Genomic DNA, 26,686 nt, shown 5'->3' with positions numbered 1-26,686 from the left:
ATCCATGTTAGCTTATAAACATCAAACTAGCTTATCGCAAGCTTACCGCAAGCTTGCCACAAGCTTTCAGCAAGGATGCATTTTGGTTTGGGGAGGTCGTGTGTTTGATCCCCGGTCGAGTCATACCAAAGACTTACAAAAATGGCACATTACTAACAGCTTTGGTGCTCAGCACTAAGAGGTTAGTGTTAGGACTCGTCGGCCTGGTGTTAGGATAATGTGGCTGGGTGGGACATCATCCTACATGTCTGTGACATGATGCCCCAGTGCTAGACATACTATAAACTGCCATACTGCAGACATCGTAGCAATGACTGAAAAATTGTTAAAGCTACGTTAAAAATCTGAATCACACACACACACACACTCACACAAATATAGAGGGAAGAGTTCATCATCAGGTGTTAGAATTTAGGTATATAAATTAAAAGCTTTATTAACTACAAGTACACTAACACAAGCTTGTGTTTTTACTTGATCCTTTACCACTCACAACTTAGCTACATTTTAACTACTGTCATACATTTTTACTTATCACTGAAAGGATAGATGTGGTTTTGCAAAGCTTAAATGAGGATTAGAAATGTTGCCATTTTTCTTGGAAAATGTATTTTACAGTTTCTTGTTTGTCTACATTTCATGAATACTTGAATTGTATATGAACTAATTTGAAATACAAAAGGTTTTACACTGGTTTAAACTCAGAGTGAAAACATTGTTCAAATTTATGTCATCAGTAACTTTGGAGGTCATTTTTCATGCTATTTAAACATCATAAGCCAGCTTTCTTTGTAAAGCTTAATATTTTTAAAATCACCAATGGATTATATGTTTCAGAGATGGAATCTTTGTTGTACAAGCAGAGCACAACCCCTTTTTTTAATCAGAAAACAAAATCGTGGGTTTTTTTTTTTTTTTTGCTTTCTTCCCAAATCCTTTTGAAGAGGATTAAACTTCAGTGCATCCCCCAGGGGTGTAAAATTGAGGGTAAAAAACCCCCTTGGTGTCAGAACTGGGGGTCAAATAAAAAATGTGGGGGTCAAAAATGTACTGACAAATTTTCATGTGACTTGTACATTTTCAGCTTGAAATAGGATATTGCAAATTGCACAACATACTCTTTCTCTCTAAACATACAAATAAATTAACATTCACAATTAACAAACAAATGCATTGTCCATTTAAAGAATAATTTTATTAGTTCATTTTTCTTTTAATGTCGTACTTTTAACAGTCCTTATAATCAATATGAAGCAATATTATAGCCCAACACAGTACATACAAGCCAATACAAAAAGCCAAATAAATCTTTTTAACCAAATGGCAGTTAATTTACTGCCGTTCATAACGTGTACTATCATCGGTTTCATTGTACACCACTCCCTCGATAACTCACGCACATCGGGGTCCAGAAACATCGACCGCACTATAAGTGAGGCGCAAGTTATCGAGGGACCTATAAAATAAGCCCAAAACCGATAAAATGATTGACGACATAACGGAGAAATAAGGGGGGGGTAGGCAGATTATACTGTTGAATACTCACTTTATAATCGTTCTGAGATTAACTGTTAATAAATATCTCTTCATAACGGTGTACTTTATTATTTCCTCATAGGACAACATTAATTTCAGGATAAATTAGACTATATTGAGGCGATCATCGAAAACATTATTCCACGTGGTTTCTGTTCACTTAACATGTGTACCACTTCACACATTATGTACTACGTCTCTAATTTTTATGCTGAATTGGATGCATTCTAGTTTTATTGTTTGATCCAAATTAGACGTTTTTTTTAAAACAAAAGATCGACTCTTTTCGAGAAACAGTGTCGATCGAACGATAGATAGATTGGAATGCGATAGAAGTAAAATGGAAAAAAAACAAGGGTTAATCAGTACTAACATAATTAATTGGTCTACAAATTTCAAACAACGTAAATTAGAACAAGTTAATACTTGCCGTTTGTGCCACGCTTGACAAATATCAAATCACTTTTTGAAAAAATCAGTTATTTTTTTGTGTGTGTTACTCCTTGGTTTCTCTGCCACCGAGCAAAATCCCTCAGATTTCTCAACTGCATGAGCTTTACGTAGTCAACATTTTGGGTCTCCAGCCACCTTATGGCAATATCAAAATATTTGATTGTTTCCTGTGCAGAGGGGTGGGGGGTGCAACATCTGCATCTGTATCACTTTCAGCACTTCTATTATTCAGTTAGAATCGTCTTCTGCTGCAAATTTGTTCGCTACAGAAATAATTATAGTTTCATCTGACATGTATTCGGCTGTGGGGCAATCATTGTCAGCACAAATCCACTCCTCCATATTATCAAGAGAAACGCACATCTCAGGACCATGAGTCTGTACGAATTTCTCCCAAACAGCCTCGGCAATAATGACATCAGTTTCACTGAAACATTCGAAGTCACTATCATCGTCGTTGTCTCTTTTACTGTTTTGCTTTACGTCAAAGGCAGCTCCAAGACCCTTAATCGATTTTTTTTTTAATGCAACAAACACTTAACCCAAGTTGTTGATCAAAACAAAGCCGGCATGTACATGTAATTAGGTTCTCACAGAAGTACTCACGGGTTTCGATGTGACGGTTGATTGACTCTTTTCATGTTTTCAATGAACAGAATATGTTGTGATTATAATGTTTATACTGAAACGGAATTAAAGGATTACGTGACTTTCACACAGGAAGACATTTAATTGGTGTTTATTTCATTCTCTGTTGCCACCTGTTAGCATTTACCAAGTTTTCATTGATCGCTATTTCACCAGACTGTTTATTTACAGTATACTGACAACTATTTATCATAAAAACATACATAATATATGATATCTTTAAACAGAGGTCTCGCTAGGATTTTAAAACTGGGTCTTTCTGCCTCTGAATTCAATCACTAAATATCAGTACATTTTCTCACTCGGCCGCCAGTCAAAGCCTTTGAACTAGCCGCCTAGCTGTTGCATCATGTTCTTTTTTTTTTAATGTACTCTTATAAAATGACAACAGTACATCAAAGAGTCTTTCAGTCACTGAATTCTGTCATTGTAAATATCAGCACAGTTAACTGATCAACACATTTTCCCACAAAGCAGGTGGCTGAAACAGGACTCGCAAATATTTGAATTTTCCCGCGCACATATTACATGCGTACGGAGGACTCCCGCCTCAGTAATTTTCTGTGTCCCAGATCAAAAATTGGCGTCCAAATACATGTAATTAAGCGTTTTCGAGATCTCTGAAATTAATTCTTCTTTAGAACTTGAAAATTTCAAAATATGGATTATATTTTTACAGGCATTAATCACCATTTTCGATGATAAAACGAGCAATGTATCAAGGTTTAATTTATCAATTCTTATCGTAATTTTTTCATGTTCAGCATATTTTAAAGATATTTTAAATACATTTTCTCTGGAAAAAATTGGGAGCCAAGACGGACACTGCGTTATAAGCGGGATCGTGAGTTATCCGGGCGCGAGTTATCGAGGGAGCGGTGTACTTCATCCTACAACATATTTATCCAAATATCAAGGAGGATAATGATTCATCTTCTTTCTAATAAGTTACACTTGAACTTTAAGAGCTATCTTTTATTGCATCAAAGTTAAAAACCAACACAATCTGCAATGACCCGCTGACTTTATACTCCAAATAACGCATTTGTCTCTGCAAGTTTACTGATTTCTTTGTTGTGAAAGAATGTCTTGGGTTATAATGTGTTCTCCAGATATCTTGTGGCGAACGAGGGCAGATTTTTAAAAATTCTAAAACCCTGTCAAGAAAGGATTATTCACTTTTGCAGTCTTCGCAATCACGCAATCATAAGTCACACCGGTAATCCTAATGTATGAATACCGTATTCTAGTTAAGGGCATTATTTTCTCCATTTTTCATTAAAGTTAGATCCACAGTTACCCTTTTGTGTTCTGCTTCTTTCACCTTTTTCGCTAATGATTTTTAGTGCACAGCATTTTAATGTGAAGATCACTTTCTAGTGCAGGAAACATTGAGATTAAACATCTAGATGACGGCTTGCTGAGCTCGATGGAAATCGCACGAGAGCTCGCGAGATTAGGGGAAGCTACTCCGTCATAACATTGCCTATGCTAGTCTGGTTCATTGTTTCGAATGTTCCCTGTGTTGCACTCTGCTATACGAATAGAGGCGCGCAAGGCAAGGAACAAACAAAGCGGCGAACCAGTCAATGCATATGCTCGAAATATATACGATGCCATCCATCGTCCAATGCATTGGGTATTAAATAAATCCTGATCACATTATGAAAATACTTTGCATAAAAAAAACGCACGGCAACAAAATGTGTGTGTCAGTTTTCTCCAGCGCGTGTCCCTGACGCACAAATGTGTGTAAAGGGAAACACTGATTAAACTTCAATCTAACTTTGCTTATTATCAGCTGTCATATTAAAAATCATGAAAATAATGCCATGCCAGTCATCTGTGCAATTTTTTTTCAAACTCAGTTGTATATTTATAATAATAATTCTCAAAACTAATGTGACAAATAAACAGTGTCGTACAATTTTTCGGAAAACATTTTTACACTAGTACTGTAATAGTTTATTATCCTTTTAAACTGGTACTTTAAATTACTATTCGTGTAACTAATACACATCCACAAATTTTAAGAAAGATGTCATGTGACCCTTTAAGCATTGAAGACTTTACTTTAAATTCAGTTGTTAGAAAATATATTTTTACAGTTGTCCTGTGTGGTTACAGGGCATTAGAATTGGGACCACTGTTACACTAAGATGATAGTATGAAGTGATTAAAAGTGTATGAATGATAAGAATTTTTTAATTGGGTGATTCCAGCATGTAAATACGTTTTGGTTCTTTGTCTCATATTTTTCTCTCCGTGTAAATAAGATGTAAAATCCAAATTATGTGATCCTGAGATGGTACACTGTAAAACCCATATCAGTCAACATTATGTCAAATTTTTTTATTCAAATTCTAGACTTTTTAGTTGTTTTGGTAATGACAAACATTATTCATTTTAATAAACTGTAAAAATACCGTGTGAATAAATATAGAGAAATGTCTAAGTGCACAGTTAAAACATACCAAGTCCATTTCTTAGCTAAACATTTTCTGAGTCTACATTTCGAAGCTATGTCCAAGCTAAAGAACAACCAAGTTCTTATTTCTGGGGTTTTTCCGAGCCAAAAATAAACTAAGTTCTCATGTCCAATGCTTTGTCCAAGGTATTTTCTGGGTTTTTTTTAATGCACGAGATAATGTCTGAGGTTTGCTTATAAACCTTGGACAAAATATGAACATTGTCTGATGTTTCCTAGGTTTTCCTAGAAAAACCATGGATACACCTCAGATGTCCTAGGTTTTAGGTCAAAAATCCAAGTATAACCTTTGAAAATATACAGCCGGGCAGCTAACATGTATTTTAGGAACATCATGCATCACAGTAGAGGTTGAGAGGATTAAGAAAAACCCCTCCAACCATCTCTCCATGCATCCTGACAGGGTTGCTACAGCAGTTCGTGAAGAAAAACTTTGCACAGCACACTTTCTCATCAAGTCGTTGATGATGACCATTGTGGAGTGGTACTTCTTCATTTACAAAAGGCTGATTTAAATATTTTACAACAAGTTGTTGCTTTACTTTATTCAAAGAAATCTGAATAAACTTACACAATGACATGAAGAGACTTTGTTGATCTTTTCTTGACCATTGCAGTTATTCTGCTGTTCAGACATGAAAAGCACTCATCTGAAGTATGTACATTTAAATTCCTGATGATGGCTGCTTCTGTACAAAAAGAAAAACAACAAGAACTAAACAGAAAACACTGAATTTACATGTAAATGCTAACCACTTGATTTATCCTTGAAAAGTAATGACCCAGTCATGAGCAGGGTTTTCAGTAGACTTGTAAATATGACTCATTTTTGACACTCAAAATTTCCAACGTGCGTCTTTTTGACGCATGTTGGTTTGGGCTGGACCATCAATCTTAATTACCCTTGATTCGCCTCTGGCTTTGTTTCTTAATAAGAGTGCACTGTCTATAACAAATTAACTGTAGGAGACTGATTGATATCTGCTTGAGAATAGTTTACACCTTTGCGTCCAATAATATCGCACTAGTGGAAGATATTCATCAACTGCTCAGAGAAATTATTTAGGTGTAACTGAATTCAGTTGAATTGTTTTGAGGTTACATTCGAAGTTTATGAAAGAGGATGAGGAAATAATAATGACACGAATGGACTGCCTTTTGATCAAATATCAGGATTGGTATGTTTGCACATCAAATTATAATCAACTGGTCAGAACTGGAGCAGATGGCAGCAGAGCCAGTTGTCAAGGTGTGGACCAACTTCAATAATTTTTGGCAATTAATTTCTTTCATTTGGCAGAATCTTTTAAACCTCGTAATCATGTATGACTTCACTTTGTTCGTTTGATTGCACTTTAAATTATAATCTCTTAGACAAAACGGGAATGTATGGCTTCTCACGAAGGTAGTTTCCAGTGTGGAATTGTTTTATTTTAAGCAGCAAACATTTAAAACCTTGAGTGTTTTAATTAATGGATCATTCAGAACAAATTGAACGGACAACACTCGGTGCATACATCTGTCCTTTAAAATCTCAACAGTGCAAAGAAGTAAAAAATTTCTGTCTCGATATTGGAATTGACATGGCGGTGATTAATTTTCTGACCCTCAGACTCCAAAGACACAGATAGTGTCAGCTCTGAGGAGAACAAAAAGGAGGGTCTATCTCCGATATTTGTCAGAAAATTTAAGAACAAGTAGAAAAATAAACTCAGTTCTATAATTTACATCCTTGGTATCTGAATAATATATAACCTTCATAGTTGTAGGGGTGTATGTTTGCATATAAAATGATTTGAGCAGATCATAATAGAATATATTGAGAAGTTGAAAATATAATAAAGTATAAAATAATCCTATGTCTGTTTCATATACAAAATATACACACAGTAACAGATAGTTACAAAGAGAAACACTTTCACATAAATCAGATTGTATGTTTCTTACAAAATACTGTACAATTATTTCTCATTATTCAGCATGAGAGACAAGAAATCCTAAATATCATTTGTTTCCATCAGTAATGAGGAATAACAGCTATGGGCTCATGACAGTTCAAAAGAATCGACTATAGATTTCAGTTTTGACTCTCTGAGATTTTAGAGTCAAGGGTCAAGTGACTTTTCAGTTTTGAAATCTATTGAGAAGCCTGATGAGGCTGAATATACGTGTTCACAGCTACAAACTTTAATTCATTCATTCATCACAAGATAGATTTGTTTCAAAATAATATAACCCTTTGGAAACTTAAATCGTCTCTCCCTAATAAAGAATTGGCTTGAGTGGGTGTTCTGCAGAAATAAAAACTGACCATTGTAACCATTGTTATAAACTTTTAACATCAGAAGACAATGTCAATTTCAGTTTGGGAAAGGTACATTACTAACATAAAGCCATCCGACTTGGCATGTTGTACTTCACAGCTCAAATTTTGATCCTGTCATTGACTGTGAAAGTTTGGTAATTATTCCTAATTGATCTGATCTCAACCTGTTGTTGAATGTGGAAAATTTTCAAATCTTAAATGTTAACAAAGTTATGGCATTCTGCATGGTTGTATCAAAACTTGTGCACTGACTTGATGAGAGGCCCACCTTGTTGAGCTTCTCTTGAACAGTGTAAATTTATCCTACTGTTTCAACATGAAAGTATTTCACTGACGTATGGACAGTTAAATTCCACATAGCAGCAGCTTCTGTTTAAAAACGCAAACAACAAAAACGAAAACACTGAATTTACACTATTAAAAGAGGAGGCAGGGGTAAATACTTGAAAGCTATTGTCTTATTCTGATTTGTGGTATAAAAACAGGCACTGTCATTTCTTGCTATACTTGAAACAAACTTGTCATGTGATAAATGAGATAATTACAAAAATACCACCATCAAAAATAATAATTTAGCCCCATAATATTAAATGGCCAGTGCCTTTCTGTACCTGTGCATTCAGAATTGAACTAGTTGATAGTTGCATACATGTATATTCCCTCGTAATTGGGCAATCGCTGTTTAAGGACTATAGCAGGTTCATATTTAAGTGTAAATTCAGAAGCCGATGGTACTCCAAATTTAAGGTCTGTTAGAATTAAAGCTGGCACCAAGGCCAAAGATGGGATTGTTTAAGAAGAGTTTTCAGTATACAATATGGAACAACAGGTCTGGTGACATTAGGTGGGCTCTTTCATAATTGATGTCTCAAATGGATGAAATCTTAAGTCAGTTGAACAGTTTTAGTATTATAAATACCTCTGCTCATGCATCTCTTTGAATTTTTCAAGATGATATTTTATATATGTTTATATGCTCAGAGATCTTTGTGCCTATATTCTGGGTTTGAAACTTTGATTTCAGAATCGCATTTTTTAGTGTAAATTTATCACATCATGTTGTATACACTATATATTGTACATAACAGGAAGAAGGCCTCAAGGTAGATATTTCTGCAACTAATTGAATTACGTTCCCTAAATAAGTCTTATTATTATTATTACTACTGTTGTTGTTGTCACTGTTGTTTTTATCCTGACATTTATGTCCTCATTGAATCAGTAAGTTCCTCGTATTTTAAAAAAGTATCCTTTTTCCCAAATGGATGGTATTTCCCTGTTAGGTTTTTAATTCCAGAATGGTCCCTGTTTATTTGAGACTTTAAATCTATTGCAGGTAAAGAAAGCAAGACAGTAGAGAAGGTAAGTGTCGAGTAGAGCTGGTCTTTTGCATCTTCAGTTACATTCATTATCACACTTTTTTCAGTAGACATTAAACATGTGGATAATAGATGTAGATATAAAAGTAATGTACACAATAGGTAACTTCTCAAATAATTATTGAGAAAGTATATATACATTAGTAAAGGTACATAATGTATTTTCAGCAGTAAATTGTCATCAAGATGTTGGTGATTTGAAACAGATTATTGTTGCAAAGTTTTTGATTAGATATTTGGCTGAACTGGCCATGAGGCCAAAGTGCTTATGGTATGCTACATTTGGCACTTTTTTGTTTCACCACACATCATAGCAGGGGTGAAGGGGATTAAAATAAAGTCCCTCCACCATATGACTGTGCTCTGATGGAACTGCCATGGTTTCATGTGGATATTATCTTTATTTGCCACGCTTTCTCATTTTAAATTTAGATTTCAAAATCAGATTTGATGGGTTTTCTTTGAAAATCCTACTTTATCAGAAACAGGCAATTTCTTTAATTGTATAAAATGTGATATATTTAGAATGTAAGCTGCATAAATCTTTACTTAATTAAGCCCTTCAGACTAACAATTCCAGGATTTATATGTTGGCTACATGAGTCTTCTTAAAGTGGAAAAGTAAAGCCCTAGAGACTAACAATTCCAGGATTTATATCTTGGCTACATGAGTCTTCTTAAAGTGGAAAAGTAAAGCCCTTCAGACTAACAATTCCAGGATTTATATCTTGGCTACATGAGTCTTCTTAAAGTGGAAAAGTAAAGCCCTTCAGACTAACAATTCCAGGATTTATATCTTGGCTACATGAGTCTTCTTAAAGTGGAAAAGTAAAGCCCTACAGACTAACAATTCCAGGATTTATATCTTGGCTGCATGAGTTTTCTTAAAGTGGAAAAGTAAAGCCCTTCAGACTAACAATTCCAGGATTTATAGCTTGGCTGCATGAGTCTTCTTAAAGTGGAAAAGTAAAGCCTTTCCTTTCAAACTTGTATTAAAGTGTAGAGTAAAAAATCTTAATTGGTTGAGACAATCAGCAGTATGTAAATGTATACTTTTCACTATTGTTCAGTTAACCACTGTTATATATGCATATATGTAGCACTGGTATTTCATTTTGTGCTAGACTAAACATGTATGTACCAGTGGGGTGTAAGCAAATGTTGTTGACAACATCTGATCAGTGGGTGTAAGCAGTTATTTACAGATGCAGTGATTTCATCATGATAAAACTCAGAGAGAAAACACAGTTGGCATCAAGGCTTTTTATTTTCTGCCCATAATGCTGATCACCATTATGACAACTGTTAACTCATTCAGCCCCAGTACTGTTATCAGTATCTCTGCTGCTGTGCCCCAGATGCACTAAGTTGTGTCTAGCTGCTTGTGCTCCTGAGTTTTTACCTGTTTGAACAATTTTGAAAACATCGTGCACATGCATTCACTCTTACCTTAATTTCTCTTCTTATATCCACTTAAAATCCACGAAATTTTCACCAATTATTCCAAATGAATTTGTCTACACAGTGATGTTTTTTTTTCTTCCTATTTGTTTTCACAACTTATTTATACACTATTTACAAAATTTTGTGCAACGTTTATCCACAAGAACTCTATCATCAACGCTGTCAGCATACTCATCTTCTGACGAGTCAATCTCAGAAACTTCTATGTTTGAATCTAAATCTTGCAAAATATCCAACTGCCGAACATATCTTTCGTCAGCTTGCTCAATATTTTCGAGATCAAACCCAAGAAACTCCTCATTTTGCTCTCATGAAAAATCACTCTTGTGTCCGCCATCATTTGCGACTTTTCATGAACAAAACACATGTAGTGAAACTGCTCTCAGACAGTAACCCTTGGCTTCTGAACAATTCAGATTCCACAAATGAAAGTAAAATCATTTCTGATTAGTTTAATACTTGTTTAGTTCGGGGGGGGGGGGGAACATTTGTAACCAGAGACATTGTATCTAACGCACATTCATCACAACTACAGGCGGGATTGGCCAATGAATGCAGTAAACAAACCACAATTACAGGTGGGATCGGCCATTGAATGCAGAAACCAGATCACGCCTGCAAATGGGATTGGGGATGAATGAGTTAATCAACATCTCAAAAATAACTTGGTTTCATTTCAACAAATTTCACAGTAAACATCCTGGCATAAAGTCCTTCAAATGATGTCATTTAACTATGAAATATGCCACCAGTACCACAAAAAGAAGAGTTTTAAGCCACTTAATCTCAAAACCTAATCAACAAAATTTTACCAAATTGACAGAAAGCATTCATGCATGAAGGTCTTCCAACTTTGTTGAAATTATGCCCATCCAGAGATGGCTGTTGTTGCTACAAATTGAAAGAACTTTAATGATTTTGCAAACTTGCTCAAAAGAAGTTCATAAATCTGACAAATTGTATCCTGGTGTGAAGTCCAATCGAAACTAGAGCCAAACAGTGAATCTGCTATCCATTAACAAAACAAAATTAATAATGTATAAATTTCTCAAAGTTAAATATCAGTGATGCTTGGCACAGGAAAATTGCTCGTCATCTTGTCCTGGCTGTATGAGAATTGGCTGTGCTAAGGAAAACTTTACTATTTATTCATCCACAAGCTGATTGGATGCAGATTTGCATGTTGAGAATAAAGCTATCCTACTGTTAACATGCTCTGTAGTTCAAAATTGCTTAACATATAGCATGGTAAGTTGTCTATTAAATACTTTTGCCCATTTGACAGTCAGAATCGTGTCATAAAGGAAGCAAAGTTTGTCTTTTACACAGTGACAGTTACATGATGCAAACATTGTATTAAAATATGTTCAAGCTGATAAGAGTGGATTTAAACCATTATAATAACATCGCCCCATGTGCATGTAAAAAGTGATGAAATTTGCATACTAAATTGAGAAATCACAGCTTCACATGCATTTACAGTTTTGGGTAATCTAGGCCACATTTAAATGGGGAGAAATGAATCTTTTTCAATAGGTCAACACACATCTTTGTGACGTTGTCTCGTGATAAGTTGAAAGCCAGAGAATGTCAATGTTTTTATATTTTTGTCCAGTCGTATTTAGTATGAAAAGCAGTTATATATAGAAATATTTTCAGCTTGATATGACATGGTGAGGAGCATTAAAAATGTCAATGGATACTTGCACAGACTTGATACTTTTTATGAATTTCAATTAAGCTGCAGTCTTCAAAATATCAGTGACCTGTCGCAAACATAGCATAGTTTGACCAGACAAAAATAGCAGAATTTAAATATTTTCTGGCTCTTACCTTCCCCAATGTGCGAACTATAAAGAGGCGTGATACAGGGTCCATAGTGATCCTTGAAAGCCTTGACAACTCTTGAATTCGACAGCCATCCAGGAAAACCTTGAGAAAGGGTTAATTTATAATATAATCATGGAATTCTGTCTGGAAAACATTTTAAATGAAAACGGAAGCAAAAAATAGAATATTGCAATCTCAAATGAGACTTTTGTGATTTTTTAGTTGCCAAAAACAAGATCCCATTGTTAATATGAACCTCCACTTTGTGTACGGAAGCCACATGCGAATATGACCATCCAATCAGATGGAGTAGCCATAAGAAGATTTTCGATACGGCTGGATTTATGGGTCGGCGTATGCACATGATGCATGTTTGGGCTAATGGGCTTATACACAAGTATAACAAGACATTCAAAACAGTCACGATGGTGGCTATATTTGATGTCTGAGATTGTTGTGAGGCATAATGCAGTGGCACACATTGTTGAAGCTGTTGCCAACAGATATCTGAGACAATTTAATAGATAACTTGATCGCCTTGAGAAATTTTACTTTAACAGACTGGCATGGAAACTCCACTTTTCTCTTGTATGGAAATCGGTATAAACTGTTGCTTTATTCCATTGCTACTCAAAATTTTAACCTTGAAAGTCATGAAAAATCCTTGAAAAAGGCTTAATTATGTCCAAAGATTCTGCTATACACCTTGGTGGTAACTTTGTGAAAAACAGAATTTCTCTCTGTTAAAATGACAACTGGGTTGCGGGAAAGTGTCAATGTAAGTGAGAAAACCATTAAGAAACTGGGGGCTAATTGTGAAATTGCATTGTCTCTAGTCAACAAACTTTTGTATATTTATCTAATGAACCATGTAATAAAGGAGGTTTTATGTATCTATCCTATCTCTAATTTATTTTCATGGTTTGGGCCCATTTTAGTATCAAGCTTGAGTAAGGTGCCTGTTGGGGGTTGGGGTTTGGGGGAGTAAGAGTGTAAGTAGTGTTAAGTATATGCAATTTATATTATATTGTATGATTGACATTTGTCCATAATTATGGATAGGGGGTTTGGGCCTAACTGACTGTCATTTTATGAAAACATGTCTACTTGGATTTGAGTTCAAGACATTGGTTTCCCATGGAAATTCATGGTGTACCTGATATTTATCATGTTCTTTAATAAAATGTAAGTTAAATCCTGAAATTGTTTGTAACTTAGATATTTACAGAACTCAGATGGTTCACAGTATATGACAGGATACATTTTCACAAGGCAGTTCTATTATATAAATGTCTACATGGAACTGCACCAGAGTATCTTCATGACTTATTCAGGCCTTTTTCAACACAATACCAGTTGAGATCAATATCACATGGAAACCTTCTAATACCAAAACCAAGAACAGAGCAATTTAAAAAGAGTTTTCAATACTCTGGTACAGTTCTGTGGAATAAGCTTCCACTACATGTAAAATCTGCTGAAAATATTAGAGTATTTAAGAAAAGATATCATGAGCATGTATGTGTTTCTAGCAGATAATGGAATTTAGTATTTTAATACTAAACATGTTAAAATAAACAGTAATTATTGCCATCTTCATATAATGTGCATTGTTATACTCTCCTTAAGAGGGCCTCTTGGGAGAATAGTCCTTGACTAATGAGTCACCCTCTATAAATAAAGCATTATTATTATTATTATTATTATTATTATTATTATTTCCAGAGATGAACTTTTGACACTCATCCTGGTCTTTCTATTGTCTTGGGTATTTATATAAAGATAGTAATAAATAATTACTATCTTGACATCTGTAGTATGATCATTCTTTCAGTTGTGTTCGGTTACCATCTGAGAAGATTTATTTATTTCAATTTTTCTTTGGAATTACAAAGTAGTCATTGGCTTTAGGGCTGAATAAATATTTTGGAATTATTGTGAATTCATTCAAGAACATTTTTTGATTATAGCATTGTGATACATCAAGACTTATCAAATCAGCACATTTAAAAACATGGCATATCAGCACATTCAAGATTGAAAATTATTCAGAACATTTCATTCAGAACACTACTGGAATTGACTTGGATCACTATGTACTTTTGCACTTATGATAAAACATTAAAGACTACTTGGGATTTAATTCACAATACTGTAAGTGCCTTTTAAATTTTCACCTTGTATTTTAAGGAAGTAAATTGGTCGAAATTTACAAAACTTGTTATTTTTCTCTATTTTCTTTTACTTAGTTTGTGACTATAGAGATGTAACATTAGTACATGTATAGTGGATATGTGTAATGTCAAGCAAGGTGATGACAAGGATGAGTATATTTTCCATCTTACTTGTCCCATAGTCAAGTGCTTGGAAAATATTCCCCAAGCCTTGCGTTGTCAGACATGGATTAGGATACAAAAAGAATGAGGAACCTTCAAACAACTTTTTTAAAATAAAGAATCAGTAGAAATGGAAGAAATTATGAGAATGGTCATCCAACCAACCCAGATTTCATAGCCAACTCTTTTCCATTTGAATATTAGGCAGATGTCAGTGAGGTGAGTGATTTCAGGCCCTGTTGGGCATTATGTTGGTGTTGTACCATCCATATGTTCATTTCTTGTGATGACTTGGTTCGATAATACACATGCAATTTTGTTAGTGATCCCTGCAACAAGTGGGGCTGAAGGGTGAGATAATGAATATTCAAGAAAAACACTGAGGGTATGGGGTCAGGAGTAAGAGAGTGCTGTTTTGCTGTAGATTTACGCTTAGTCATCATACTGGAAGTGCAGTAATAGCCCTAATTAAATCTCTTTGCAGCCTGACTGTGTAAACTCGAAGAATAAAACAAAAAAGACTCAACGTACAAAAGGTGAGGAGCATTAAAAATTTTGATGGATACTTGCAGAACAACAATACTTTTTACAAAGTTTTCTCATTGTTCCCCATTTTCTAATTTCTTTCTGGCCATCATGAGCACCAGTACTCTTAAATAAAATGTTACTTTGATGCAGAATGTGCATAGCTAGGTTCCTTGCTTATAAGCTGAGTCAGATTGCAATCAGCCAAGATCATGATCTGCCATAGTATAATGCTCCTTCAGATCAGGGACTGTGCTTTTTTTTTCCAACTGATTACTCAAAAAAAAAAAAAACACACAGACCCAAATATGTTGGCACATTATGCAACAGCAGATCTGGCTCTGTACAGTTTGCAGTTGGACTTGCCTTATAAGCAAGTATTTACAGTAGGTCCACCAGATTTGCATTTCATCAGCTTGTAACATTTTGAACTTGTCACAATGAATGGTTACTTTTAGAACCCGGAAAAACCCTGGAAAGAACCACCGACCCACAAGATATACACATATGCATACCTTTACATAGTAGCATTTACATGTATCAACACGATACACCACTCCCTTGATAACTCGCGGATCCGCTTATAACACAGGGTCCGGCGTGGATCCCGATTTATAAACCAGAAAATACCCCAAAAATTGATCCCTATTTGTTGAACTTCAACAAAATCTCGATCAAAATTGGTAACGGAAACTTTGATATATCGCCCATTTTGTCGTCTAAAATGGTAGATAGGTCATCAACACTATGAAATATCAATTTTAAAAATAGGTCATACAATTTTTTACATTTTCTTTCCAAACAACCTTCCTAGTACACTGCAATTAACTGTGTGTAAGAAATTTTGATAAATGAAAATGTCACTCACTGCAAGTGGTGGCAAGTACTTTAATAAATAAATACAAATTAAGTTTTTTATCAATTGAAATTTGTGTTCTAGTTCTATTTTTTAGTTCCTTTTAGGTGTAAGCATCATAAATGCATGTGTATTTAAATGTAAAATGCATCATTTTACCGTAACAGCTATGCCTGCATGCATTTCTCTGAGAACCTAATTAAGTGCCAACCGTATTTTGATAACTGATTTGCAAAGTATTTGTTGTATTGTTGCAGTGAATTAAAAGCTGACTTCCTTTGTATTATCACATTAATTATGTATTTTGAATCAAATAAAAGAGGTTTAAATAAAAGAAAAGTTAAAAAGGCACGAAAATTCTAAACACTTAAAATCTAGCGGTCGTATGTCGGGTGAACTCACTTCATTTGATCAATTGAACACTTATAAATGTTATTGTGTATGAAACATAAACTACTTTAACTTAACCGACTCTTTAATAACTGATCAAAGATAACAAAGCAGCAAAGCAAAATGAATACTTTGTAAAATAAAGAGCTTGATTTCACAGATACAGACCATTTGTGGGCAAGCAAGTTTCAGAGAATTCTTGTAGGTGTTTGTCTCACGAAATAATTGTCACATGTTTTTGAAAAGAAAGGAATCTTGTTTGGTGGTGTATCAACAATTAGTCTAGTCCCCTACTCTGTGGACTCCTGATTTGGCAGGATAATATTAAACACCAATACGGGAACCAGACTCTTCAAGAAAACAAAAAGCAGTGACGTAATACACAGATTTTTTTTGCGTACATGTAATGGTTGTTAAAACCAGTTGGAACTATGTTTCACATGTTGGACATTTTGAAAATAAATGTTATTTAACCCATTACCTCATAGAGCATAGTTACAAAGTGCAGCATGCTATAAATATAATGCCTGTTATCTATTTGACTCCATATGCATAGGCCTGCCTGTTAACTGTTAAGCAATATACTGTATGTTATGTTTAACAGCAGTTTTAACCATTTTACATTTTTGGTACACATCTATTATGTGTGGAAATACATGGAGTATAGTCCAATTGTTATAGCTGTGTAATTATTTTTCACGGAAGAATTTTTTATGTGTTTTAAAATCTTGAGAGAACTCATTCACTGTCAAGTCAGTCAGACTGCGTGACCAACCGTAGCTGCCATTTCTCATACTCGAAATTTACAAGTTTTTTGTCTGCGTCTTCATCACTGAGTCATCAGAATTTGATAATTTATAAAAACTAATTGCTACCTACATCAATATCAGAGCCTTTGCCTAAGTTATTGAAGCTTTCATAGTTATGATTCTAATCATGAAAACTTCATCAGTACTGAATGAAATCCGCGACCTCCATTTTGGAGAGTGGAGATTACGAACCAGTTACTTTAAATAGCAGATATCGACCAGAGCATAAACAGTGACCATGTAATATGACTTAATTGTCATTCGCAGAAATGAATGTAGTGTTTAATAGGGGGTTTTCCCTGAAGGTGGCACTATGAAAACTGGCTTAAAATGGCTGATGTTTACAGCAGACATCAAAAGGCGTTTCCATGCGAATGGAGTAGAAAAGTCAAAAGGTGCTTTCATGCGAATGGAGTAGAGGTGTCCAAAGGCACTTGCATGAGGTAAAGGGTTAACCAGAATAAAAAACAACTTCATTAGAAAATTGTGTTATTTAAATTATTATCAACGTGATTGTAAATGAGGATTCAGTCAATAAACAATCCAGTTCCCTAATGCCCACCCCCCCCCCCCTTCCGGTTTTCTTGTTGTCAAAGCAAATTTTATTTCTTCAATTTTCGGAGGTCCCTCAGTAACTTGTGCCTCACTTACAGTGCTGTCTATGTTTGTGGACCCCGTTGTGTGAGTTGTTGATGGATAGGTGTATATTTACTTCCTTTCCTTTCACCAGGTGGATACTTGTCCATACCTACTGAACCCACAGAGTCAGTATACATGTAATATGCAATTAGTCTCAATATAAATGAGTAGTATATTTAATTATGCCCAGAGGCATTTGTTAATACAAATACACTTAATTATGCCCAGAGGCATTTGTTAATACAAATAAAGTTAATTATGCCCAGAGGCATTTATTAATACAGTTGTTTTCAGTTTGATTTTAACATCATCTCTGAGGCCACTGGACATATTGGGTTTGGAAGAAGGAAATATAGTGGGCATTTCTAATCTCAAATTGAATACTATTCCAGAGCAAAGTTCCAGAGTGTTGGAGACTTTTTTAAAAATAATTCCTTATTTTGTCTCGGGAATTTTATACTGTTTGGTAGACATGGATCGCAGGTGAGGAGTATTGCCAGGTAACCTATACTAGAATAGTGATTGTAAATATTCAGGAGCACTATAATTGGATATCCTGTACATTAATTTGGCTCTTCTCAACTGGATTTGGTCTTTAATAGGTAATATTTTTAACATTCAAGCTAAATTTCCTTGCTTTCTTTTTGAATTGATAATATCCCAGATGCTGTTTTGATGATGTGCTAGTGTTGCTATGGGGTTGTATGTAGCTGTTGTAAAATAGTTTTCTTTGCCTTTCTGGGAGCGAATGTCTTATTCTACCGAGAAGCCATAAATTTGAATTCACTTTCGTACTGATATGTTTGATATGTTCAGTCCATGATAGGTTATTATCTACCAGAACACCAAGCCAACTAGTCAATCATGACAGACCATTTGCAAATTTGTATACTGCGATGTCAAACATAGTTCATCACTATCAGGATTTGTTTTTTGCCTTGTTAAGTAATATTTCAGTTTTACCAATATTTGCCATCATGCCATAGCATGTGCGCCAGTTGTTCAGTTTATTTAGGGCATCCTGTAGAGAAATTTCCAGTTTATGCTTTGCGTTTTGGATGTCTGACATTGTTTTCTCATCTACATAGAGATCAGTAGATGAAATTGAATCCCCTTGTAAAAGCAATAGGTCATTAATAAATAATATAAATAATAATGGAATTGAGCCTTGTGGTACTCCATATCTAATTGTTCAGGTTCAGACAGAACATTATTTATACAAACATGTTGTGTTCTCTCACTTAAGTATGAAGTAAACCATCTAACTGTTCCTTCATCACAATGGTAAATTTTAAGTTTCTTAAAAAGGATTTCATAATCCACCATGTCGAAAGCTTTCCATAAATCTACAAATACAGATTCTGTTATTCTCCCTTGATAAGTGCCTAAAGCCATTTATCAGTTAGCAAGATAAAGGCAGTCTCACATGAATGTTTCTGTCTATAGCCTGATTGGCTAGGGTGTAACAGCAAGTGTTTGGTTAAATATGACATGAACGAGTCATGGACATATTTTCAATCAATTTTGCCAAGTTTGGTTGACTGAGATTTGCCGGTAGTTGTCAACATCAACCTTAGAACCAGATTTGTGAACAGGGCATTACTTTTTCAGTTTTTCATATTTTGGGGACATATGAGGTTGCAATACTTACTAATAAATTATGAATATTATGCTACTGAAATAGCCATGGCAGAAGTTTTAAAGAGTTGTGGACCAATCTGATAAAGTCATGTAGCCTTCTTTGTATCAAGTTCAGTGAGACATTTTTTAACCTTTAAAGTGCCAGTCATGAAGTAGTTGCGCTGTTGGTAAAAGACATGTAGTTCTGATTGCGATTTAAGTCTTATTTCAGGTAAGCAACAGTGTACATATCATATTACTTCAACTAGCCATGACCACTTGTAAAACTATATTTGATTGGTACATTGGGGCCCAAGCATTACGTTGTGGTTTACTATGCATTAGCAAAAAAGTTTTACAAATTCTTGCTCTTGAGCACATGATACCTGGAAAAATTAAAATGGTAGATACAGAATACAATGGTGATTTCTTTCAAGAAACACTGGCTGCATATAGTATTGATGACAATGATTTTTAATGTTTTGAAGAAGATGGGATTATTGGAGCTAGCCAAGTGTTGATGGAAATAGCCATCATTGATTTTGAGCCAGGAATTGATGTGAACTTTTTGTGGGGTTAGATTGTTCTTTCCACATAGATTATTTTTTATTGTTTCATTCATCACAAGATGAATTTATTTTAAAAGGAAGGACATGGTGTCCTTTTGTATAATAAATATCTCAAGTTTAAATAACCCCTCTATAATCCTGTGATTGGATGTCAGAAGTAATAGTACAAGATATTACTGAGAACTCATCAGGGACCTCTCCCCAACTCCAATAAAAAAAGAAAGTCCACACAAACATACAGTCACTTGAAATTAGACCATTGTTTAATTCTTGCTTACATTTTTGGGAGTATTATGAACACTGAGTAAAAAGACACGTAGACTTCTGCTTCGATGTCTGTTGAGGAGAACTAAAACCCTTTTGAAATTTTGGAACCACTCCCCAACACTTGATCAGATCTGGCCTTGCTTATACATAGGATAACTATCGGAACTTGTGCAACATTCTTTCACATCAATAAAGTATAAATGAGATTTTGTTGTACAAGAGTACAAAGCTGTACAAAATTATTGGTTTCTTGTTACTCTTGCAGAGATCAGGCAAGATTTCCTCAGTGAAAATTCAAGATTTTGATCCCTGATGCATACTGAATATTTAAAAAATAATAATAGTTATTAACCAAGAAACAAGAAAGATATTAAAGCATTTCAGTTTGAGAAAGAAATTAGGAGATATTTCCTGAAGCTGGGACCTGATTTTGATTACACTTAGTATTATTTACTTACCGAGTTCTATTTTGAGCAGTATCTATACATATTAGTGAGGGAATCTTGCATCCGATTAATTGAAAAAACACTTGTCACAGGGTTCAAAATAAAGTCACAGGTTTTCATCACATTACAGCTGAAGATCAAATCTTTGCTACAGTATGGCTGAATGGCAAATGCCTGGTACATATTTTTAGACAAATTTTTTAAAGGATTAAATAAAAGAAGAAAATTCTGTTTAGAACTATGAACTTACATCGTAAACAGTGAAATTACAGGTTGAGAGTGTTCTTCAAATCCATGTTTCCATTTCAAGTGTTCAGTAGGTGACCGAAATTCATACGACTCAGTGTCAAGAAATATTACAAAAGCCACATATTGCTGGAATATTCTTTGATTAAAAATTATGATCAATGTAATGAATCAAACATTTTTAGCCAGGAGAAATATAATAACGATGTACCATGCAATATAAACATGAAAATGAGACTTGTTGACGTCACAGCAAAAGATCACATCTTCGTTATAGCTTGGCTAAATATGAATGGAAGATGTGCAAAATGCAAGTTTTCACACATGTACATGAAGGGGTTAAAGTTCATTGACATGGCATTTTTATTTACTGGGTGTCTCATTGCAGCTGTTGGGAAAAAGCTACAACAATTTCTACTTGTAGTGTTCCTGTTATCTGAAAAACTTGTATTTGCAACTAAACTTTGTGTGGATTATACATTGATTAATTAACAAATAATAAATGATTATGATAAAAACATCTGAAATGATAAATTTCTTAAAAAATTTGTGTATATGGTAGTAGGATTTGCAGTATTAATCCATTTCCCATAGTAAACTTGTCCAAACTTCAAAATTTCTGAGTGCTTATGATCAAACCTTTATTTATCAGAATAATTGAAACCTGGATGGATGTCTGTGTAGAGAAAAGGATATGAGCTGCATCATTTTCTGGATTTACATGCGTTTGAAATGTGGTTTTATTTCTAACTTTCATTATCAACAAATCCTGGCCAGCTAAACCAATATATACTCTATTTTATGTTCACCTATTTCTGGCTGGCTCCCATTTTTTCATATCAAGAGTACTGTGTATCCTGTATAGGTTTCATGAAGGGAATAAAAAAAAGTCTAAACATATTGTCGGATACTAAAGAGTCTATTTGTTAGGATTTTTTTATCAACCTTTGTAAATAGTCTAGAAACTTGAATGAATACAGTAATGAGCAGGATCCAAATAAATTGATCTTGAATTTATTTTGGCTCAGCTTGTCACCACTTTAACAACTCTATCTGAACAAATTTTGATAAAAAATTTTTAAAAGTAGGCTTGTATCGTTAAGAGATAAGACTAGTGTGACCTAAGCAAGATCTATGTATATTAACATGTTGATCTTGTACTTGATTGACTTGTGACCACTTTGAGTACAAAGTTGTGATTGAATTGTGATCCGACTTTGTAAATTAGCTTATATCATTATATTTTTTGTTATTTTGTAAGCAAGATGTGCACAAGTATATTATAATGGGGTAATCTTGCTTCAGAATGACTGATCTTATTTCAACTCGGAGGAATGTGTTTTGATTAAAATTGGTAAAAAGGTTTATGTCATCAGGATCTTTAATAAGATTAAAATGAAGTATATCTAGCCATATTTATTATGTCACTGGAAATAATTTTATTACAGCAAGTAATATGGGTACAGTTGAGGTTAGGTGACAGTTTATTTAAGGTTTGTTTCCTTTATGTGCACATGTACCCCTTCTTTTACAGATATCCCTGCTGCAGTTGATAAATCATCAAGGCAAGTACAGATTTTTGTGCCATTTGACTTTCTTTACTCACAGAAGATCAATCTGTTATTGTTAGACTTTGACACCTTTAATAATATGAAGGCTTTTGCTTACAGTAGAATGATCCTAGGTGTTGCAGGAAAGTAACTGCTGTTTAGCTCTGCTGACCAGGAACCTGAAGAGCTCATGTGATGGCCTGTTGTCCTGTGTCCATCCATTAGCATATGTTAGTTACCAAAACTCTACCTCAGCAGCTTGGGAGATTGACATTCATCCCATGGTTTAGTTTGTCTTAAATGAAAATGGTGCTGTTCAGACAGCCAATATGACCACAACAAAAGCCATCTTGAAAATCTCATCACAAATCCTGAATGGATTGCATCAATGTGGGCTTTTAACTAAATGATATATGATGTATAGTTGATTATAAATAAAAATGGTGCCACCACAGCAGCAATATTGAAAATCTTGTTACTCTTTTTTGAATGGAAAGTCATATTAAGATGCAGTTTTTACCAGTAGAATTCCTATTATATCTGCTGTGTCCTAAGAGAAAATGGTTCTGCTCAAACAAGTGTGACTCTCACAAGATCATTGTTGAAAATCTTGTTATCACTAATTAAGTGGATGGTTATAACAATATAGCGTGTTGAATAAATATTTCTTATTACACCTTGTTAATCCTAAATGAAAATGTACCAATCTGACAGCCTTTATGTTCACTGCATCAGCCATCTTGACAGTCGGGTCATTTATGCTTCTCCTGGAAGATTTCTTAAAGTGTCTTGTCAGTCCTGAAAGATAATGGTGTTAATTTAAACTCAAATATTGCTGTCAAAATGGATGTATTGAAAATCTTGTCATCAGTTCTTCTTAATAGATGATCATATTGACTTCGTGTTTTCGCCCAAAGTCATCGGTTGGTGTCTGGTTTGACCTAAATGAAAAATCTGCCCATTTTACATTCACTATGACTGACACAGTGGCTAATTTGAAGATGTTTTCTGGTTTGACCTAAATGAAAAATCTGCCCATTTTACATCAACTATGGCTGACACAGTGGCTAATTTAAAGATGTTTTCATTCAGCAATATCAGAGATGGTTTCAGCATCCAACAATAAAGAAAAAATGATCTTATCTTTAATTCCTGGAAATTCTTCTCGGACACTAGAGTGTTGTTCCCTTCAAGATACTTATGTTAAACTTGTTTGACCATAAGACAAAATGAGCTTGTGGCATGTCACAGCATCCATCATGCAACATATATTGTATGTCCTCTGTTGACTGTCCATCATCAATTACTTTTTACTGCCATAGAGGATATATCTCCAATGTCTTTTTGATCAAACTTGGAATATAACCTTATGAAGGTCTTGGAAAAGTTTGATAATATAATGAGAGCTGTGTATATTAATTAGGTGATCTTGCATAGATTTATTTGGCTGAGCTTGTTGGCAATCTGGAGGCCACATTTCTTATCCTAATGGGATCAAATCAGGAACACGAGATTAACCTCTCAAGACCATGGATTAGTTCAGCAATTGATAGTTAATTTAGCACACACAGGTGATCTTTCATAGAGTAACATTTTAGCATACTGCATTGGCCTGCTCATTAAAAAAATTGTAAGCTGTTACGCTGCAAGACATATAAGCAATATTAGACTTACTTAGGATGACTGTCGTGGTTATCTTTCTCGGAGTATAAAATAATACCAATTCCTCTCAATACACCTCACTTTAAAAAATTGCATCTCATCAACTATGGAAAACAATTTCCATCTCATTTTACTTTGGAAGGAGGGGGTGGAATATTTCCATTTGTACAAAATTCTGGTAGGTAGCAAGAAAATTTCACTTTCGCTAACAGTTTGCCAAGATTCAAATGGGTGTCTCCAACCAACTTAAACAATATCATAATTAAGCTTTTTTTTTTTTTTGATTGCTCCTTGGGTATGAAAATTTATATAAAATTTTATTGCTGATATTAAAGTAAAAGATTAATCCTTGAAATTCAAAAATATGAATATTTCCAGTGTGATGGGCAAGAAAAGAAAGTCAGTTCTTGTGCAGAATTCTGATGAGCCATTGGAAAAGTATACCAGGGTGGAGAGTCCCAACACAGAAGAGAATGAAAAGACTGACAGTGTGGTTGTCACTAGCATGGAGACAGAGATTCCACTTGCAGCAGAGGTCAAGGTCGAGCCTGTCTCAGATCATGAAGAAGATGAAACTGTAGATGATGAGATGAGATGTTTTCGTGAGGCAGAGAGAAACCTGAGAAGTTTGTCAGGTGATCTAGGATCAAATGAATTTTTTCAGTATACTTACTCTGTTCAGAAGTCTAAAACTGGAGAAGATGACAAGAGAAAGGAAGCAACAGGCAATAAGAAGATAGAAGTTGAAGACGGCACTTTAGATTCTTCAACTGATTTGGTGCTACAGGATATCACAACAGCCTCATCAAATGAGGAAGACATTCTGATGAAAATAGAGGAACAGTGTGCCACTATTCAATCTACAATTAAGTCAGCTGGGACACTGGAAGTAACTATTGTTCCAAAGTTAGAACTAGTTGAAAATACCGCTGAATCATCAGCACATACTCTTGCTATGTCGGCAAAAAATAAAGACTTGCCGAGTCAGGTAACAAGAGGCTCTGCAAGCATGTTGGGAAATCATTTGCAGGTAAAACCTCAGACAGCAAGTGCAATGCTGGCTGTCAAGACTTTGACAAAGGTGAAGGAGGAATCGGCAAATGAGGATGATGAGGAGGATGAAGGTGATTATACAGTGTTGGCAGAGTGGACAGGTTCCCCAATGAGCAGTAGATCGCCATCTCCTTACAGTGACATGGAGGAAGCTAATGATAAAGACAAAGACAAAGGGTCCTCAAAAGGTAATTTATACTTTGCACCAAGGAATAATTCTAAAATCTCGGATTAGTGTTTCATGGAAATAAAAGGCAGGTTAATGAGAAATTCTGCAGTAAATATATTATTTGTAACACATTTAATCAGTTCCAGTTTAATTTCCTTCATTCTTATTTACAAATTGAGAATCCACCAATTTTTTTCATTTGCATGAGAAAATTTAGCAACGGGGCAGATGGCAAGCAATTGATACAGGGAATACTTCTAGCAAACACCCTTGTTAATCAGAATTATTCTGAGCTCAACAGGCCTTAAGGCCAAGTGAGCTTGTGGTATGGTTTTGCATAGCACATTCACAATTGCTATTTTCAAATTCGTAAAAACTGCCAGACAGAATTTGACCAAATTTGACTGAAAGCATCATAGATTACAAATTATTCAGATGATGCCAGTCTACTAGCAAACATATCACAATTACTGAAAGTTTAAAAAAATTAAAGGACATATCAAAAACATTTCCACATAATTTGACCAAATTTAAAAGCATCCTGGCATGAAGATCTTTCAGACTTTTTCAAATTATGCCAATATACATTTTAATTCTTGAATGCATCAAGATAGTATAAATGATAACAGTTTATTGCTATTTATTTATGTGCAGATTTCTCTCAAGTCCATATTCTTATTAAAGATCACATTTTCCATGTTTAGAATGTGCCCATAGAAGCTGTTTTTCTCCAAGTTCAGTTTTTACATGCTGTTTTCATGTGATATACCTGTTGATACTCTAATGTTGCAATATTTCCATGTTATTTTTGATGTTTAAAATATGCATCAACATACAAATCAGACACATTCCCGACAGACTAGATGTCTTAGCCAACACTCAATCCAGGGAAAATCAAGTCCTTCTCCATCAATCGTCTTTACTTGGATCTGAACACTTTGGGTCTGTCCGATGATCCACTTTTGTCTCTCCAGTTCCAGATCCAAAACCTTGGTCTCTGTATGCTTTGTTAATCACTTGGGAGGGGCATTAGCCTACCCCACTACAGTCTTGATGCCCTCAGTATACACTGTACTGTACTCCCAATCTTCCGGCATCTTGTTAGACATGATAAAGCTCCGTTGATTCTTTTAGCTAATTTTTTTATCTCGGTTGTCCTTCACTCTGTTTCCAAATGGTTTTTCATGGCTTTTAATGTGACTGAATTAAATAAACTAGACCCTTTAGACTGCTAAAGTTACTATCATGCAAAATGTTTCCTGATAGATTTAACCTCAGCATGCCTTTCTGTCAACCTGAATTATTTGTCAGTTCAGATCCGATGGTTCAGTGGTCCTCTCAGTCACAACCAGGCTTAGTAGCTAAAAAAGAAGGGTTACAGTCTGTCAGTAATCAAAGAGTCATCATTCGATCACTCTTTTCCAT

At 34.7% G+C, this 26,686-nt stretch overlaps 1 protein-coding gene across 6 annotated transcripts in view; it reads left to right on the top strand.

Moving 5' to 3' along the window:
- The window catches only part of LOC149806621 (myelin transcription factor 1-like), a 132,285-nt gene that overhangs the window by 19,201 nt on the left and 86,398 nt on the right, over window positions 1-26,686 (top strand). For all 6 annotated transcript variants that reach the window (XM_089955742.1, XM_089955770.1, XM_089955779.1 and 3 more), the window contains 4 exons: window positions 8,788-8,813; window positions 14,945-14,996; window positions 22,362-22,392; window positions 24,418-25,280. In XM_089955742.1, the coding sequence (XP_089811868.1) occupies window positions 24,422-25,280 (859 nt within the window). In that variant the 5' untranslated portion in view covers window positions 8,788-8,813; window positions 14,945-14,996; window positions 22,362-22,392; window positions 24,418-24,421. The remainder of the gene's footprint in view (window positions 1-8,787; window positions 8,814-14,944; window positions 14,997-22,361; window positions 22,393-24,417; window positions 25,281-26,686) is intronic.

Source organism: Sinohyriopsis cumingii, chromosome 1, assembly GCF_028554795.1.
Source record: "Sinohyriopsis cumingii isolate HCF-2022 chromosome 1, ASM2855479v2, whole genome shotgun sequence".
Classification (NCBI taxonomy): domain Eukaryota; kingdom Metazoa; phylum Mollusca; class Bivalvia; order Unionida; family Unionidae; genus Sinohyriopsis; species Sinohyriopsis cumingii.
The sequence above is the reverse complement of the archived record's forward strand: the minus strand, read 5'-3'. Positions and strand labels throughout refer to the sequence as shown.